This window comes from Mauremys reevesii, linkage group 10 (assembly GCF_016161935.1).
Source record: "Mauremys reevesii isolate NIE-2019 linkage group 10, ASM1616193v1, whole genome shotgun sequence".
Taxonomy (NCBI): Eukaryota; Metazoa; Chordata; order Testudines; family Geoemydidae; genus Mauremys; species Mauremys reevesii.
This window is the reverse complement of record NC_052632.1, coordinates 77,707,739-77,727,207: the sequence shown is the minus strand read 5'-3', so window position 1 is coordinate 77,727,207 and position 19,469 is coordinate 77,707,739. Positions and strand designations below refer to the sequence as shown.

Here is a 19,469-nt window from a genome sequence, read left to right as displayed (position 1 = left end):
TTGGCCCCTATTTGGAGCATGGCATGTTGCCCGGGGTGCTGATTCCAAGATCTTTTTAGTTTTCAAGGGGAGAGTAACCGCGGTGGTGACTGGGCTGAGGGAGAGGTTGGATAGGAGTTTAGGAAGGGATTTTCCTCTCTTAAAGAGTAACTGGAGTTTGGAGCTGTCTGTGGAAGTCATGGCAACAGATACCCTAGAACTTGTGTGTTTAAGAAATGCGGTTCACAGCATTAGCACCCCCTGCCAAATGATGGGTTTGTCTCTCAGGAGAAGGAAGAGGCTTGGGTAGAGCTACCATTCTTCCCAGGCTAAAAGTTCTATGTATCCAGAAACTGGCATAAACCCTAGCCCCATCCCTTACTTCCAAGCCTTCCACCGTTAAATAATGCTGCTGCGGGACTCGGGCTCTCTCATCACTTTAAAATCCCTTTGCTGACTCTGGAGGATTATTGCTCCCTTGCAAGCACCTCTGTCTGACTTGCTTCTGTGCACGAACCCTGGGTCCTTGCTTGCAGTCTGGATTGGCTGACCTTTTGGTACCTAAGCTCCATATTCAACCTGGAAATCAGCTCAAGCGCTGTTAGCAAGTCCATATTTCACCGCTACAGAACCAGCTCCCAGCTGGAAATGGTCTCAAGTTCAAAAATCAACAGTCTTTAGAAGCTGTAATGCCAGGTGCTGTTTTTATAGCCAGCCCTGAATGGTGGCACATCCTATGTAAATACATTTTGTGGCCATTGCTCCTGTTCCTTCAAACTTTGTTTCTGCACCTACTTCCGGGCTCAAACTGTGCACTGTTTGTCACGTAAAAAACTGCTGAAAAAACAGCAACACTGGATTTCCCTGTTAGCCACATCAAGCCGAGATTAGTATTAATTTTTCGTCTATAAAACTTGTCCTCTTTTAACCAGCCAGATTCTCCCCTCCTCCCACAAACATACATTTTGAGAGCCTACATTTACATTTCGCATTAGGGCTCTGAAGTCAAGGGAGCTGGGCTGGGAGTTTGATCAGACCGGGAAAGAGCTCTGGGAAGCTGCTTTGCCCAGAACGTATGACTCAGGGATGAGGAGAACACTGCAATGTTCGTGTTTGAGGAGGCTCGGTTGCAGTGTGACATTATTACAGCCATTTTGGACGCCGACTCCCACCACTAAATCACCAGCAGCCTCTGCCACCGTTCCCAATCAAATAATTCTCTCTCATTGTGCCTGAGCTTTTTTAAACAGCCAGGTACAAGAGACTGGAAGCGCTAAGCAATACATTTAGAATGCATCCCAGCGCAGAGAAGGGAAGCATGGAGAAAACTAACGTGCATTGAGAGAGACTTTACAGGTCATTTTAATTGGTTTGGTTTCTCTTAACTGTCTTAGGTCTTATGGGGAGTGCTGTCCCTGCATGGGGAACTATATGTACTAGAAGGGCCTCCCAACAAACTGGAACATTGCATTGATAGGAAGGAAGGGTTATGGGGTAAAATTAAATGTATTCAAAACCTTCAGGTTCTCAAAGTCTTTCTGGTATTTTTCCCTCAGTGCTGAAGCATTCCCCTCCACGTGCTTGTTCTCCAGTTCGTCCCTCATGGCATTCATCTGGGCCTCCAGCTCTTGAATGCGCTCTCTCAAACCGTGCATGGAGTTTAACTCGCTCTCGGAGACCTGCATCCCACCCTCGGGCTGATCTGTTGCCCACTCATTCCCGTCACTGGTTTCAGACCCTTCAGAAGGCAAAGCTTCTGGGTGCTGCCTCTGGTAATTGTCTAGTGTTTCTTGTAAGCACTGCAGGTTCTGGTTGTAATGCTCCTGCAAAGTATGCAGTTCCTTATTGTGGATGATTTGCAGTTCCTTTATCTTGGCCTGGAACTTTTCCTCCAACATTTGCATTTGCTCAAGGTGATACGTCTCCATGTTTTGCTTATCTCGGACGATGGCATCAAGTTGATTTAGGCCCTCTGTTCTCTCTGCCTGCAGAGTGTCCTCCGTCCTATTCAACTGCTCAATCACATTTTGCATCTCCTCCTCATACCTGCCTTGTAACTCACATAAGTTTTTGCTGTGTTTGTGCTCTTCTTCTTCCAAGAGCTTCCGCTGACTGTCCAGCTGAGAGACTTTTGCCTTAAGGTCTACATTCTCTCTTTCAATGATGGCTATCATCTCAGCATATTCACTCTGCTGCTTTCGAAGCAAGTCTTCATACTCCTCACGAAGGGCGGACACCGTCTTTACGCGTTCTTGACACAGAGCATCCATGTTTTGCAAGGACTCTTTGTAAAACTTTAGCTCCCTTTCATACTCGAGTCTAACTTTGAAAGCCCCATAACAAACCTGAGCCTGGATAATTGCATCTTGAACTAACAATGATGAATAGCGCTCAAGATCTCCCATGGACGTATGATATGAAAGACTTTGAGAAATTTTTAGGAGCTTCTGGCAATCGCGTATGGCTTCCTCAGGGGACAAGGATAGTAAGGCAACAGATATTTCTTTAAGAATATTTGCTTTTTCTTTTAGTTGTTGGGCAAGGTCTTCTTGAATGGCAACAAGTGCTTCACTACTATGGTCTGGCAAACCATGGGCCTGCATCATCTTGGCTGAATCTTGACATGGCATCACCTTGAGATGGCTCCTATCCCAAGAGGTTTGGGTTCTTTCTGAAGCATCCTTTTGGATTTCAAGTGCTTCAGAAATCTGATGCATAACCCTGTCAAATTCAGAGGTCCTATATGCTTTGATGATTTCCTCCAACATGCATTTATGTTGCTGGAGAGCTGTTTTGGTATTGTGGAGGTCTTCTTCAATTGTTTTTAACCTCTGATGAAAAGACTCTCGCATCTTCTGTGCAACAAAACCAAGTTCTGCCCTGATCAATGTAGCATCAGCTACTGTTTGGACAAGGCATTGGGGAAAACTAAAACTAACTGCTTCTGTTTTGCTTTCTACCGCCTCTTCTCTGGTGCCCAAGTGCTTTCTCAATTCTTCCACCTGGCTCCAAAATTCACCTTCCAGTAGCAGCTTCTTAGATAAGATGTTGGCCAAGGCGATTGCTGTGTGTGACACATTTGCCGGCTCTAAAAAAACCACCTCAGCTGTCCCATGAATCTCTCTGAGAATCTGGGAAATCTCTGAGCTTGCATTTTTCAAAGATTCTGCTATTTGGTTGATCAGGGAGGCTTCAAATGCTATCCTCTCAGAAAGCAATCTTAACTGGTCTCCATCAGACATTTCAACTTGCTGCTGCTGGGAAATGAGTTTCTGTTCCTCCAGCAAACTCTCTTCTGCAGCTGGAGTCTGAGCCACGCAGCTTTCACTCTGCTGATAATCAGAGGAGATGGGTGTCCCTTGCAAGACCTGGATTGCATTTGACAAGGTGGTTTCCATGCTGGACAGAGTGGTAAGAAACAAATCTCTCTCTTTCTCCTTGTCAGATTTGGGTAAAGCCCTTAGCTGTTCTCTGCATTTTTCTAAACAGATCAGGGTTTGATCATTTTTCACTTGGAAGTCTCCCAGCTCATTGACATGATTTTTTATCATTCTGAACTTTTCCTGTCTCTCATTTTCCAGCTGTGAAACCAGAGCACCAACTTCGGATAAGCTAGCTTGGAGCTGTTCCCTAAGCTGGGACTCTGTGCTGGCCCACTGATGGTGGAGGGCTATCAAGGTTTCCTGGTTATGGCCTTGCTGGCTTTCAAGCTTCATGGACACATCTTTGAGCTTTTCCTCCGTGATGTAAAGTTTGGTTTCCAGGGAATGGATGATTGAGAGATAAGTCTCAGAGTCACTGGTTCCTGAGGCTGGGTAACCAAGAACTGGTTCTGATGACATGCTTTCCTCAGACAGTGATCTGTCCTGGCTTGTGTCTGAAGACGTGCTACTAGTCCAATTTTTCTCTGACCCATCTGAATGGATGTATTTTTGGCACTGGATGTTTGAGAAGCGGATTCTTTGTCTTTTGGCACCTAGGGTTCCTATATCAGGCTTCGCTAAGGCTTTCTGTAGTGGCTCTCTGTCTTGAAACTCTGTAGACTTTAACAGAGACCTAAGTTCTTCCGCATTCAACATGGTATGCTCACCAGCCTGTCTCTGGTTGGTCTCAGGACGTTCAGCATCCTCCTCCTCTAGTGCATAATTCAAACCTGGAAGCCCCTCAGGAGCTGGCATGTCTGGAATGTGACTTTCATCAGCCTCAAGATTAGTGCAGAAGTCCTCTCTCTCTTTAGCACACGGTACTGAGTCCACATTAGCTAACTTCTTTAAAACATCTTCTTTGGCCTGTAGCCTTACTTCTGTTTCCTCTAAACTGCTGCCCAAAGCTGCCATTTTAACCAAAGCCTCATTGAGGTCTTGATCTTTCTTTTCAACAATTCTCAAGTGCATTTCCTTAACGTGTCTCAGCTCTTCCTCTTTTTCTTCCAGCACCTTTTGCACGCTCTGGAACTGATCTGATACTTTCTCGTACAATTGCTCCAACTTATCATAGTTGGTCTCCTCCATTTTCAACTTTGCTTGCAACTTGGCAACTTCATTATCTGACTCTTCAACCTGATTCATCAGCTCTTGGAACCTACATTTGATCTGATCTCTCTCCCCTTCAAGTTCCTTGATGTCCTCAGCAAGCTTCTGGATGCTGGCCTCCTTCATCTCCAGTTGCTCCTCTAGCTGGTGGACAATCTCGCTGCCTTCAAATTTTGCGTTCAGTTTCTCTTTCTGAAGAATTTCCATCTGCTGCTCGTTGTTCTGAAGCTGATTCTCATACTCGCTGGCCTTATCCTCCACCTCCTTCAGACTCTGTATTAAAACCTGCTTTTCCTTCTCACAGCTTTCCAACAAAGCCTCATAATTCTTCTGCAACTTCTCCTCCATTAGGATCCGAGCCTGTTCACTAGCGTTCAGCTGCCTGCTCAGGTCTGCAATCCTGTCCTGGAGCCTCTGCACTTCTTTCTGGTGGTCCCTTTGTAATGCCTGTTGCATTTCAAGATCCCTCAGCTCCTGTGTCTTTTCCAGCAGCAGCGCCTCTGCATTTTTTAGCTTTTGCTCACTGGCTTTTAACTGGGAGCTCAGAGTGGTCTCGCTGTGTTGCCACTCCTCCAGCTGCTCTTTGGCTTTCTCCTTCTCACTCTTCAAGTCACTCTTCAGCTTGGCCAGAGTTTGCTCTTTGATGGATAGCTCAGCTGCAGCATTACTGAGCCTTGCCTGAAGGCTCTGAATCTCGGCTTCATGGTGCCGGATCACATCCTTTGCCTCACCATAGCTACGTTTCAGTGACTGGATCTGCTGATTGATCAGCTCCTGACGCTGGCATTGGGCTTCCAGCTCACTTTGGAGGTCTTGATTAACTTTATGGAGCCTCTGCCAGGCACCCGATGGTGAGGCTGCCACCTCGGTCTTAAAAAAATTGATTAAATACTAGATTAGTAACACTTGGGTCCCAGTTCTGAGTGTCACACCTCTGGCCAGGTCTGGCCATGGGAAAGCTCCTTGGATTGTTTTGGCTGCTACCCATATGCTCCCATTTTGGAAGGTTTCTGTTCTTGGCACAATTTTTTTTAAACCACTTTTTTTTTTTTTTAAAGGGGGCAATAGCTGCTTCTGATTAACAGAAAATACAGATAACAACACTGAACCATCTCTAAGGTAACAGTCTATGAGAAGCAAGTCAAACAAAACCAAAACAATGGAAAAGGAAACACTAGTAAATAAAACAGAGACAAAAGGCTGGAAGGGAGTGAGGACGAGAGGGAGGGAAGGGAACAGGTTGGGGAGAGAGGAGCTGCTCAGTTTGGTGCGTTTGTTTGTTTAGTTTGTTGTGAAACAAAAAGTGCACAATTCCAGGTAACAAAGTCCTTCAGAACAAAAACAACAACAGGAAGTGAGGTTGAAAGTAAATGACATCACTTCCTGCCAAGCCACAGGAAGGGGAGATGGCTGCCATAGTGATGTCATTTCTATAATGGCTAAACAGGCTTCTTCATCTGGCTGCTCCTCTTTTTAAAAATATATGACTAAATCTTAAGAGCGGGGAGGATCTAATCTCTCTACCTGTAAAAAAAGACAAGTGAAAGGGAAAAACAGGTACGATGAGAACGTAAAATAAAACAAACAAACCTTTGTGAGATTCAAACCAAAGCAGTGTAGCATGCAAAGAGAAAACTCACAAAGAGAGTCATGCATAAGTCGACAGAAATTATATATCTTTAAAAGAAATACACAAACAGGAAGAGGCAAGAGAAGCACAGCGTTAAGCCTAGGAATTTGGCCTGCCTGCTGTACTCTGTTTGCTGGCAGGGAAAGCCCACAGATGTGACACTCAGTTATCTTACATTAAAGTCATGCTTAACACCAAAAACATGCAAGAATATCCACCCAGGACAGATTAGTCAAGCGACCCCCTCCCTCACCAGAGCTGGAAGACATTCCCGGGATCTAAAAGAGAAAGAGTGAGCGCTAGCGCTTTCACACCTGTTAGAATTCACAGGGTTCCAGATATTTCAGTTGTGATTAAACTTAACAGCAAGAAATGTCAGAGAGGTTACAAGAGCTTCAGTGCACGGTGCATGCGTCAGTACCGGTTCTTGTTCGACAACTGTATTATTATTAAGAAATGTGCAGGGTGTTTGATGCCAGTCCAGAGCCAACAGTATTAATGCCCATGAAAGGTATTTGTAAAAGGATAAGGACTGGGGGTGGACAAGACCTTAAAAAAAATGCAGAAGCTCCGTTCAGGTCAGTACCCTAAAGTTTATCTGGACTTTCTGGGTTTGCAGAGTAGCGCTGGAACTCTCCGAGATTCATAAATTCCAAGGCCAGAAGGGACCATATGCAATCATCTCATCTGACCTCCTGTACGTCACAGGCCAGAGAACGTCTCTAATATAATTCCAGAGCATAACTTTAGGAAAAACATCCAATCTTGATTTAAAAATTGCCAGTGATGGAGCACCTACCACAACCCTTGGTAAACTGTTCGATGGTTAACAGGGAACAGGATCCCTCTCTCAGATACTAATGGTTTCTTGCTGGACTAGAAATACTCAATTCTCTCATGAAATTTTGGCTCTGCTGCTTCCTACCGGAATTAGAAAATGCAAAGGCAGCCATCAAAGGCAGGGAGGGGGAAGAAAGACATTCTCAGACTCTCAAGATTCAATTTAGTTTTAGATGAAAAAGTGGGTTGGCTGGTATTGTATTAAAGCTGATTTGCTACCACCTACTAGGGACTTTGATTCTCGCTCTTATTCCTAACTTCAAAGGCACTAAGGCCAACTCAGAACATCAAGCGTGGTGGAGTAGGTTTTGGTAGCCAATTTTGTGCTGGTCTACTATTTGCTGGGCTTCAGTTTAAGGGAGGTAGGATGCCTTCGCTCTAGGGAAGCCACAGTTGGTCTATTGTGGAAATGTGGGATCCTGCCCAGGGCCTGTAGCCAACATGAGTTGCTGCCATAACAGAAGATCAAACACAGCCTAAGAACAGGAAGCTACAGCTGCAGATCATGAAGTGGCAAGTCCAATGAACATTTGGGAATTTGCTAATAAACACAGGAATTGTCTAAGCTTTCTTCTCCTCTCCTCATGGGTTGGCCCATCCAAGACCTTTATCCCTCTCCACCCTCACAAGCCCTTTTTCTTGCCAGCTATTCTTCCAATTTAAGGGGGCTAGGTAGAGCTCCCAAGTCTGGAAGAGAACTGGCAGCGGCATGTTAAGAGAAGCTCTTCCCTCTTGGAAGCTTAGGGTGCTTCCTCTGCAGCACAGCTGGCTACTTTGCTAGGCCCATGTAGTTTTCCTCCTGGAAGGATCTCCGCTCTCCTTTCAGAACCTAGGGAATTCCTCCCTCCCCAGAGATCCCAGACTGCGACTCCATCCTTCTGGACAAACACTGCACAGGAGGTTCTGTGCAGCTTGGATTGTAAGCTCCTGGGGCAGGGACTGTATCTTCCTATATGTTCATACAGCACGTGCCCTTGATCCTGACTGGGGCCTCTGGGCCTTCCCACAGTACAAATACTAACAGATCACTCCTCCTTCTCCTCCTCCAGAGGGGTGACTGACCAAGCACACATTGGTGCTTCTCGCCTCCCTTGGGCTAAGCATGCTACCTCCCCAGTGCTTCCAGCCCAGAAAGTGGGCACAGCCTTGGATGCCAAACCCAGCCCCTCCGCCCCCACCATGTGGCAACGTAGAGCACAGCCACTAGCCACCTTGTTCCACAGCAGGTTTGACCATGTAAAAGTCAGCAGCTAAAACTCTACCTAGATCACAGAACAAGAATGAATTCTTGCTGAGCCAGCCTACTGCAGCTCCATAAGCTTTGCCCCTCCTTTTGAGGCACTGCTGGAGACTTCTTTGGCTGTATCTAAGAGCCTATAAGAGAGAGTGGGGAGGAAGAGAGTAGCTGCTCCTCTCTCCTTTCCTAACCACTCCAAAACACAATTCCAGGCCTGGTTCAGAGCCATCAGCCTTTAATACAGCCAAAAGCCACTACAGAGGTCCATTAGAAAGGCCATGTGGCCAGAGCAGAATTCACAGCCCTGAATGCACAGAACAGGAGACAGGGGTGCATGCACGCATCAACACTGACATCAAAGTGAACTTTGTCAAGGTTTTTTCCACTATGCATCTGGGGCTCATTTTCCTTTAGTGAAACCTTGCTGGCTATCATATCTTCTGTCTCTACACAGATATGGATGCCCTAGAGGGATGAGTTCCTCTCCACCAGAACCCAGACCACTGGAACAAAAAAGGAATTATTAAAGAAATGCTCCTTATGAAGCCAGGAAAGGACGATGGCAGCATTTAAGAGAGGCCAAAGTCTCTTGGGGCACAATAAGTTCTGCACATTTCTGCTCCACGCTGGACGCACCCTGGACTGAAGCCCAACAAGTTCATTTGCAGATGCAGCGAAAGATGGAGATTTCTCTCTCTCACTCTCCTACCTGCAACACGTAGCCTTCCCTGGCACTCTGCTCCCGGCCCAGTGCCACCTTCAGTTGGCCCTGCAGGACCCGGTTCTGCTCGAGGAGGTCTGATGCCTCCTTCTGGCTCTGCTCCAACTGTTGGAAATGGACAAAGACAGAACCCAAAAGGTTGGTTGAGGAAGCACAGGAGGAAGTGGTTCAAAAGCACTTAGCATGGAGCGAACTCCTCTCTTCCTGCTGAGATTGGGGCTTTATTTCATTCGACAACACCCCCCTCGCTCAAACCAAACACAGAAAACCCCAACGTTGTGCATTTGTTTAATTTTTGAAGCTTACTGAAATGAGGGACTAACAGCACTGGCAGGAGCCAGGCCTAATCCAGGCAAGCTCTCCTTCCTCTGACCACAGCTCATTTCTGACAGCTCTGCTAAAGCACCTTAATTCTGACCTGCAGCAACCAACCCATGTTATGCCAGACTTGGGCCTCTTCCAGGTGAGTTGAGCTTCCTATCCCCTCCTTTCCCAGCTCATTTATGGCATCAACACCACGAGATTGCTCATTGTAAGTGACAGATAAGCAGAACCAGCTTTGTACACTTACAAGGTGTGCAGGTCAGCTGAGCTGTTGTGTGCATGTGCACATATAAAATCACACTCACAGGTTCAGAAGTTGAAGCCTGATTTCAGACAGCATTAATATACTTGACCTGGGTTCAGATCCTGCTCAGGTCACGGTGGAAGGCTTGTTAATAAACAACCACTACAGCCTCTGGTCTGGCTTGACTAGAAAAAGATGCCAAAGGATCCCCATTGCAATAACTGTCCTTCCAGGAGATGCAGACACAACAAAGAGACAATCAAATCGGAAGAGAATGGGAAATGCCAGGGTTATGGGGCTGCATTTCCCCAAAGGGGCCCTATAGTGTCCACTTATCCTCTTTGCTCTTAATGCAGCAATAAATTCACCCCGTGACTGAACCCTCCAGCTATGACTTACTCTGGTGTAACATGAAGGCCTATCACCACACAGGTTACGGCAGCTCAAGGAGCCCCTTGGAGCCAAAGCCCTGGCTTGCTCCCTACTCCTCTCATTTTACCTCCTTCTCCAGCAGTGAGGTTAGCTGCTGCTTGTGGATCCCGTCGTCTCTGTCTTCCGATTGGGCCAGGTGCAGGGGCATGATGGGGATTTGCTTCTCCTCCCGCAGAGGGGTCGTCTCCACCTGGTGCCATCGCTGCTCGATCTCCACATGAACATTCTGTGGCTTCACCTCCCCTGTGATGGGTAGGCCTGGGATCCTGTCCACCTCCATCCTCAATACGTCCTCTGGGCCTGCCCCATCAACAGCATCGATCATCTCAAAGCGCTTGCGCCTCTCCTCTCTCCGCCGAGCACGTTCCCGTTCCAGCTCCCCGGGGTCTGTGTCCGGAGCGCTGGGTTCCCTGGGGAAGGCCGTAGAGCTGCTCTTCGAGGACTCTGCAGCAATGGCTCTCTCCTGTGCCAAGGCTTGCTGAATGGGGCGGAACTCGGCCCAGTCAAAGGTTTTGGAGCGCCCCTCTCGCCTGCGCTCCCGGGCACGGCTCCGCTTCTGCTCAGGATCCATCTCAGCTTGGTCAGAGTCCTGCTTCTCACTTGGCTTTGGACAGGTCTCAAAGGAAGAGCTGGTTTTGCTTTTCTCTTCCGGCAAGGAGCTGTTAGGACAGAGGAGGAAAGAAAACATCCCTCAGCCCACTACAGAGATGCAGCCCACGATCACACTTGTGCCCAAAGAGCCATTGCCACAGAGACAGGATCAAAGCCCATTGAAATGCCATGTGCGTTTCAGGGCATGCCTCTCCCACCATCATTGAAGCGCCTCATGGTATCTGGACTTCGGCCAGGAGCTACTGCTCTCCTTTCCCCTTGAACTCTGTGTGTGAATTTAGTGCTGATGGAAGGTGCCAGCTGGCAGCCCAAGGACGCAAAGCCCTTTAGTTTATCATCAGAGCAGGGCAGCATAGGTAGCAGTGCAAACTTCCCCACACTGTCCCCTCGCCATTGCGCCTCAGCGTTGGCTTGGGAGACCCACTCCTCCTTCAAACACACCCTGCTAGGCACGAGAGGAGTTCTCTCTATGCTGCTCACTCGGGACTAGGCCTTCTCTGCTGAGACTGCCAACAAAGGGACCAATGGCAGTACTGGGATGTGGGTACTTGTCCACTAGGAACAGGGCTGAGGCCAGCCAGCAGCCCTCAAGTGCTAACTTTATAAATCATTAACACCATGGGTAGGCTTTGAACAGTACATCCCTTCTGAGCCATCCAGTCCTCACTCCATCCCCCCCGTGAAGCCCTCTTTCTAACCATCATGATCCTTCCACCCAATTCATTTAATGAGGCCACAGTCATGTGTTTGTTGCAATACTGCAACCGGTCACTACCACAGTGATTCTGGGATGTAGCTTCAAAAAGGCATGGAGAAGGAGGCTGAGATTCAGCAGTGACGGAAGAGGAAGCACAGGGAAGCACATGACCATCTGGGAGGGGTTTGGTAACACCTTTACGTTTTTTCCGAGCTTGGCAAAGGCTCACTCAGGAACTTCTCCATGCCATTCTCTGTACTGAAAACACAGGCCCCTGGAATTGTGATCAACACTGCAGTCCCGGACTGGGAGACCATGTGCTCTTATGCTTCCCCCGCTGGGCCAGCAGCAGCACAAGCACTGTGCACGCTACTGCAAATGTCACGGATGATGCTGAATGCTCAAACAAGAAAGTAAATCAAAGGAAGCAATGGCCCTCTAGTGCTGAGCTAGAGGGGAGTGGGATGGGGGAGATGTAAACTTGTCAAGCAGGAAAGGGTAAAGTTAGTAGGGAAAGGAAATGTATGTCCAAGCTTCTAAGGAGAACCTATAATAAAGTCCTGGATTATTCAATAGAAATGAAGACATGCCAGCCTTGTACATGCAGATTAGAATTAAAACAAATAAAATGGCAATAAGCCAACTCCATGGAATGTGATTCCCATAGAATAATTCTGGCCCGGAGGGTGCGGGAGGCATTCACTCAAACCCTGCTGGTAACAGAGCCCCAAGTGGTACCATTTCCCAGTAACACCATCCGCGCTGTTGAATTCACTTTCAGCTTGACCAGCCCTTCCTACCTGTGCCCTGATCTTGCTCCTTAAAGGGACAGCACCCCCACATTTGTACTTAGCTTAAAGTACATTTGCGTTCAGCAAGCTTTGATGTGTCAAGCTACTTAGCTTTCTAAGAGGGTGCAGTGAAGAGAGCCATAGAGCCCTCGTATGGGGCGTTCACTGCAGCCAACTAAAATTAACGCAGTACTTTAAGACTGGAGCTACATGCATGAAGATATGCCCACTGTAAATGCTGGCAAACAGCAGAGGATTTCCTTGGAGCATTTACAACAAAAAGGTTCCTCCCCACGGTACCCCACCAATATGTGCACATATCCAAAGAATGCAACATAAGGGAATGACACTGCCTGGTTCCTATGCTAGTATCTTCCGATGCACTTTCACCCACAAACTACCGGCTCAGGTGGGCTTAGTTTTAAGAAACTCTTGCAGTTTCAGGTTTATCTTTGAAAACCCACCTGGAGAGAATCTCTTCAGCTCTGCCCACCGCAGCTAACAAAAGAAACTTCCATACTGCACCATGATGAAACTGCACTATCTGAGTTCAGAGCTACTTTTGACCCTCATGCCTGAGGCCCTAAAGGGATGCTAGATGTTTCCAAAGCAAACATACAGCCAGCAAGTCAATCTGGTTAACTGGTAAAACAGCATTTTACACAAAGTTAATAGTAAAGAGACATTGTCTTAAAACAGAACGGGGTTTGGGAACAAAGAGAATCCCTGGACTACCAGCCACTTTCAGAAGACTGAAATGATACAGCTCTGACCCCAGACTTCTCAAAACGACTCGAGAATGCCCTGTTGTCATATCTGTTACCGGCTTACTTCCCCTCTGCACATTCCAGAGGGGCACAGATTACATGTCACGTCACATGAATAGTATTTAGAAACCAACTGAGGAGGATGCAGTGGCACTGATCTAGGAGATAAAAAGAAAGTCTTGGAAGTGCCCAGCAGCCCACACATTGCCATTAATAATGCTTGACTATTTCCCACCTCCAACCCATTTTTCTTCTGCTCAAATGAGTTACCTCAGCCCGCATTTGCCCTGGAAAGGCAATCGCTGGCCAGGAGGGTGGGGTGAAGGCATAGGCACCAACTCAGTGGGTGCTCTGGGGCTGCAACACCCACGGGGAAAAATTGGTGGGTGCTCTGCACCCAGCGGCAGCTCCTCACCCACCCCCGTCCCAGCTCACCTCCGTCTCCTCCCCTGAGCGCACTGCCACGTCCTGCTTCTCCCCCCTCCCTCCCAGTGCTTGTGCCGCATCCAACGAAGTGGGTATTCACCCACGAAAGCTCATGCTCCAATACATCTGTTAGTCTATAAGGTGCCACAGGACTCTGCTGCTTTTACAGATCCAGACTAACACGGCTACCCCTCTGATACTTGACAAAACAAGAATTTACACAAATCCTTAGAGGTTAAACTGTCCCCTCTAATTTACTTGGTCTTGTCCATCTTCGTAACTATGCACATCGGAAGATACCATTGTGGGGAAATCAAGTATCAAGACCAGGTTGCTTCTTCTCTTCTTTCTTATTTTAATTTTAAAAAGAAATGAAAATTTCAGGACTTTCTATCTGGAGTGCAGAAAACGGGGAGCATGCAGTGACTCACAAGAGATACAAACCACAGAACGTTAATACAGGAGAGAACACAGTTTTCCAACCTGGGCTTCAGCACCGATAGTTTCAAAGAGAAGTTTTTCCTGGGAATGCATGGAAATCAAACATATGCAGGAGTGAGGACAGAGGAGGACTCCCAGAGAGCCATGAGAGCTCTGTCAGCAGTGAGTGGGGTATTTAAGTGGGAGAGGGGAAAGAGATCATGGAACATCTCTGGATAGACAGCACTGGGTGGAGAGAATTCTTCCACTGATGCTGGGGGAATCAGGCACAAATTCAGTGGCTACCAGTTGAGTATGGATAAGAGAAAAGGGGTTAATTGTGTGGGTGCATCATCATTCACTACACAATAGACAGCCAAGAACCCAGGGATCAGGATGTGTGTGGCTTGATGCAGTGCCAAACTATGATAATTTTTAGCTGAGAGAAAGTAAAGCCCACTCTGCCCACAGCAGCAAGGTCTGATAGCAGGTACTATATGAAATTTGTGAGAGCCTTCCTCTTGTACTGAAGGCTTTCCAGTTGGACTAAGGCCACCCCATGTCTTACGTGAAGGGGAAGAAGTTATCTGGAAGGTCAGAGGAGAAGAAATGCTTCTCACTGAGCACAGACTAAAATGGAGTTCAAGCAAATTCAGCTTTTAATTTCAAAAGAGGCATTTGCAGAGGTGACAGGTTGATCTCGCTGAAGAGAGGAAAGGGGAGACCCAATATAACCAACCCCAAACCTGGGGTTGCACACACATCGAAGCGTGACCACGAATACAGGTGCGTGCCTCTAGGTCAGGCAGGTGGGTGTGCAAATGACCATTAGCAGATGCAAGCACATCGGTGTGCAAAACAGGAGGAACTTTGGCTCTATGCGTCTTGTGCTGATTGCGAAAACAGCAGGAGAGCAAAGGGTGTCCAGCCTAAGCCCAGAGAATGGGAGTAGCCAGAACACGGAGTGGGAGGGACCAGAAACAGAGTCAGAAAGGGGGTGGGTATTTCTGCACAGCAAGTGAGAGGATAGAGGGGGATGGGTAAGATGGGAGAGATGGGCATTGTTCTTTTCCTAGTTCTTTACCTGGTCACATCTGGAGCGGCAGTGGGGCGAACGTGCTTCATAATCGTCTGGATCCAGTTTCGTCTAATCCCAGAGGTCATGGCAGAGAGGGTGAATTCCCCTTCTTTAGTCTAGGCAAAGAGGAGGAGCAAGTCAACATGGCTGATTCTATTGGGCAGCACTTCCCTTCCCTTCAAGGGGTTGCCAGGACTCACTCCCCAGACCCACTCTTCAACCCTCAGTGCAGAGACTCTAGAAATCTAGGTCATAGTGCGGTACCATGTAGACAAGCCCTGAGTTTGACAGATGTCTATCACTCAAGTCCTTAAGAATGTTTTCATTGGGTATTTGTGAAAGAACCGCCGAATCCACTCCTTTCTCCTGTCCCCATTTCTTACCAGCAACTACTAATCAAAACATGAATCAATGAGTAGACAATCACATGCTTCAGGGCACAAACTGGTCACCACCTGAGGGGAGTCAGGAAGACACTTCCCTTCCCATAGGATAGTATCCACAGTGAGATGTATTATAAGAGTTTCATCTGCATCTGATCCATCCAGCATTAGTGACTGCTGGAGAAAGACCACTGAGTCTGTTGGGATAAGGAAACATCTGCCACCCTCACTCCAACTGCTCCCCACAGCAGCAGTGTTCCCATTCCCCAAAGCATTCTTACATGGATCTGGAAGCCATAGTTTCGCTGAACTGGATATTCCGTGACGTCATAGCATGTAGACAAATCAATTTCTCCATCCAAATCAGCTGCCTGGGGAAGGAGAGAAGGGAAAACTGTAGGGATTGTTGCACACTAAAAGTGTGCACGCGCACGTTCAAAAGCGGCATCTAACAAGAAGCCACTTAGGAAGCTTCTCCACAAGATCAGCAGTCTCATTCTCAGCATCAAAGACTTATGGCGAGACACGCAGTAGAACCCATGCAGACATATTAACATGGATGCTTCAGCCCCATCAAGGGACCTGCAGAGTTGGGCTAAAGGGTGATCAAACCCCTGTTCAGGAAGAGACGTGGCTTTGATCTGGGGTTGCACCACGCTCTGCCTCTCACTGAATCCCTGAGGACTGGGAGCTTGAGAATGAGCACTGCTGGGGATGCTCTTGTTGCTGGAAGCACCCAATTAACTTCAATGCACCCCCAGGCTTTCTAATCTTTGAGCTCACTTGCGAGGCACAAACACAAATCCAGCCGGGAACTTGAACTCCCCACCCAGGACACAGCTGTGTTCATATGGAGAATTGTAGGCGCAATACTAGGAGTCGGGCCCACTGAATCATTTGGGACTTTGTCAGACTCTGCAATGATAAAAGAGACACCTACCTCCTCTGCCACGGAATCCCTGTAGTATCTTAGGCTCTGATCCGTCAGCACAAACCAGTGTTTCTTCCACTAGGAAACAAACAAGGCAGGCCCTTTAACAAGCTGTTCCCTTCCCGTGCCCGAGGCGGCTGCGGTATCACCTCACAGCTCACCAAGGTAAAGGTAGACCAGTTGACCATCCCCTCTGTTGTATAAACAGCTGGGCAGGCTGCAATTACCAGCTCTGTGCTCTGGTGGGGTACTCAAGCTCTCACAGCTGAAAGCCAGTAGAAAGATCAAGAGAGGGAAAGGGATGCTGAGGTGAGTCAAGCATGTGGCTTCCACTTTTAGGATCCTCTCCTGTCTGAGCGCGGGTGTTTGTTGAGCAAACAGTCTGAGCTGCAAAGGCTCCATCACTCAATAATAACACGTGGCCATGACCAGAAGAGTCATCACAAATATGCTACCTTCTCCGGACCTTCAGAGTCCTACCCTTGCAGTTTACGGACAAGACACCGTGTTTAATGGCTGCATTCTTAAGCTCGGAAGGACATGTTCTTTATGATTTATGAATTTGGACAGATAACATTCCTGTTTATTTCTGGAGTGTATAGGAATTGGGTGGTTTTCCTTTAAAGAGTTTGTTTGTGACCCCTCTAGTGGCGTTCCCTGTCTGTTTCAGAGGCCCCTACAATCCTGCCAGAGCAGCAGTGGGTCTATGTTGCTAGGCCTTGCATTTTGCATGTAGTTAGTATCAGTTATTTGGATCCCACCTACTGTCTTTGCAAGGGTCCTTCATACTACATCTACTGTGGTAAGAGCAAAAACAAAAACCACAATAACTTCCAAATATTTCCCCCTTGTTTTTGTCAATTTAAAGTACTGAACTATTACTATTATTTATATTACTGTACCGCTTCGGAGCCCTTGTCATGGACTGCATTAGATACTTCACAAAGCTTGAACAAGAGGACTGATCCAAAGAGCTTACAATTTACATAAGAACATGAGAACAACCGTACTAGGTCAGACCAACGGTCCGGCTAGCCCAGTATCCTGTCTTCCAACAGTGGCCAATGCCAGGTGCTCCAGAGGGAATGAACAGAACAGGGGAATTTATCAAGTGGTCCATCCCCATCCTGTCATTCAGTCCCAGCTTCTAACGGTAACATAAAAATGGCCATAGTGGGTCGGACCAGTGGTCCCTGAGACAAGAGACAATGGATGGATACAGAAAGGCGTTTCTTTCAGAACTCGCATCCTAGCATTTCATTCAAAGTGTTGTAGCTAACGATCAGTGTTTAATGACCATATTAATTCCCTTGACTTGCTGCCAGGGAGATTTCAGTTCCCCCATCCAAGAGAACCAGACCAAACAGTTCTATGCTTTCCCTTGTAAGTGTTGCCTCTCAGTTAAATGCACTTGTGTTTCCAGCCCTGTTTTGATGGAAAGAGACATTTCCTGATGAGAACCGAACCCTGCCAAACCTGGATCTCTTATCTCAATTTGCAGGGCCCCCTAAAGAGCTGACTAAGTTATGATTCCAATCTGTAGTGCTGGGGATTAATAGAAAGGGCAGAGGTTGGATCTTCACCCAGCAGGCTGAGCTGCAATGATGGCAGGCAGAAGAGCACTGCTAAACCGAACGCACTGGATGTGCAGCAAAGCAAGGAACAAAGACGACGTCATTTTTACAGTCAGTCGCTCTCCTGATGGTAGCGGCACTTTGAGCAGAGGATGGACTCCCCACCAATTCCCCAAGCTTCAGAATCTGTAGCCTAGCCCCAACTTACACAGTCCACATCACTCCCTCCCACACTATCTCCTCAAACAGATTGGGGGGAGCAGGGGGAAGACATGGGGAAAATCAAGGGAGGGGATTATTTATAAATAGTAACATGAGCTCAGTCACAGCTCATCATCATCATCTGCCAGCCTTTAAGACTGTGGGAGCTGAGCACTTAATCACACCCCTCACGAAGGGAAGGAGAGGGAGGTGGGAAGCTGGTGCTTCCATTAGTGCCTTAATGGAGACATTTTGATTTCATCTAATTGCTCTCTCTCATTGTTCCCATGATTCTGAGGGTGCCTGTTCTGCACCTCATTACTGATGCTGAACAGGTGGCTGTGACCACAAGGGAGATGAGGCCAAGAGAACCAGTGCTACAGCCCACGCTGACCTTGACTCCCTAGAAACCTGTTAAATGACATTCAGATGCAGGGGCCTGAATCCTCTACAATGGAGGAGATAGGTAGAGCTCCCATAGCAATGGCTGCCTGGCCTGTGCCAGGCTCTAGATTTGACCGAGTTCTCCCTGCATATCGGTCTGCCAAGATGCCTCCATCTGGTTTCCCCCAGGTGTAAAACAGAGCTAATACAGATCTACCCTTGCATTTGTTACTATGGGAAGGTGGAAAGTGCTATAGAAATTCTGAGCACTGCACATGAAGCATATAAGGAACCCAAAATATGTGTGTGTCTCTCTCTCACACATACACACCCCTCTTCTCCCTTATTAATCCATTCAGACCAGGAGTTCAGGCCCTCATAGTTCTGCAGCAAGGTAGGAAGCCCTGGAAATGCAGCTCCCTGTACTGTTCAGGTGTCAGCAGTGTTACCAGTTCTGACAGGAGAAATCTCAAGTCCTGCCCCAGGGGCTGGACAGGGTTGAAAGAATCTATCCTGCCCACACATGAGCAGCCACACAGCTGCACCCCCGGATTTGGATTCTGCGTATAGCCACAATTCCATGTGCAGAAACGCAGACAGACAACTGCACCAAGCCAGAAGGAAAAGGGACAGTCCTCTCCCCAAGGATGCCATGTTACAGGTGGGCTAATGCGTGGTTACATACGAATGCTGACTGACTACAGCATCCAAGATAGTGGCTGAGAAAGAACATGTCCCACTAGACTTACCTGCCCATCCTCGTATTGCTTCGTCAGCCATCCCTTCTTGAAGTTCAGGAGGTCCGGCTGCAAGGAGAGGAAAGAAAAGGAGACATTTAGAGCTTTTTGAGGATTCAGATGAAGTGCCGGCTTCCAACTCTACCACAGAGAAATCCCACAGCAGTGATTTATACAATATAATTAAGACTACGATTTTGTCATGGACATTTTTAGTAAAAGTCATGGACAGGTCACAGGTAATAAACAAAAATTCACAAGAGCCGTGACCTGTCCCTGACTTTTACTAAAAATGTCCACGACAAAATGGGGAGGCAGGAGGGGCCACCACCCTGCCCTGCTGTGGCTGGGAGCTGCAGCCCCTGCCCACTGGCTGGGAGTCACTCTGGCTGAGGAGACGCAGGGGTTCTCCCCCAGTCTGGGGAGCTGCAAGGGTTCCCCTGCTGCCTGCTCTGAGGGTCCCTTGCACCTGTGGGGGCTAGGGAGCTCCGGGGGATCCCCCCACCCACAGATACTGGGGAGATGTGGG

At 47.7% G+C, this 19,469-nt stretch overlaps 1 protein-coding gene across 13 annotated transcripts in view; it reads right to left on the bottom strand.

Moving 5' to 3' along the window:
* Nucleotides 1-19,469, bottom strand: part of LOC120372884 (myosin phosphatase Rho interacting protein) — a 172,631-nt gene that overhangs the window by 23,351 nt on the left and 129,811 nt on the right. For 9 of the 13 annotated variants that reach the window (XM_039490367.1, XM_039490368.1, XM_039490366.1 and 6 more), the window contains 7 exons: nt 18,953-19,009; nt 16,054-16,122; nt 15,395-15,484; nt 14,737-14,846; nt 10,007-10,598; nt 8,928-9,044; nt 1,497-5,381 (listed from right to left, as the gene is read on the bottom strand). In XM_039490367.1, coding sequence (XP_039346301.1) covers nt 1,497-5,381; nt 8,928-9,044; nt 10,007-10,598; nt 14,737-14,846; nt 15,395-15,484; nt 16,054-16,122; nt 18,953-19,009 — 4,920 coding nt within the window. The remainder of the gene's footprint in view (nt 1-1,496; nt 5,382-8,927; nt 9,045-10,006; nt 10,599-14,736; nt 14,847-15,394; nt 15,485-16,053; nt 16,123-18,952; nt 19,010-19,469) is intronic. The other 4 variants (XM_039490376.1, XM_039490375.1, XM_039490378.1 and 1 more) reach the window with 1 other exon arrangement.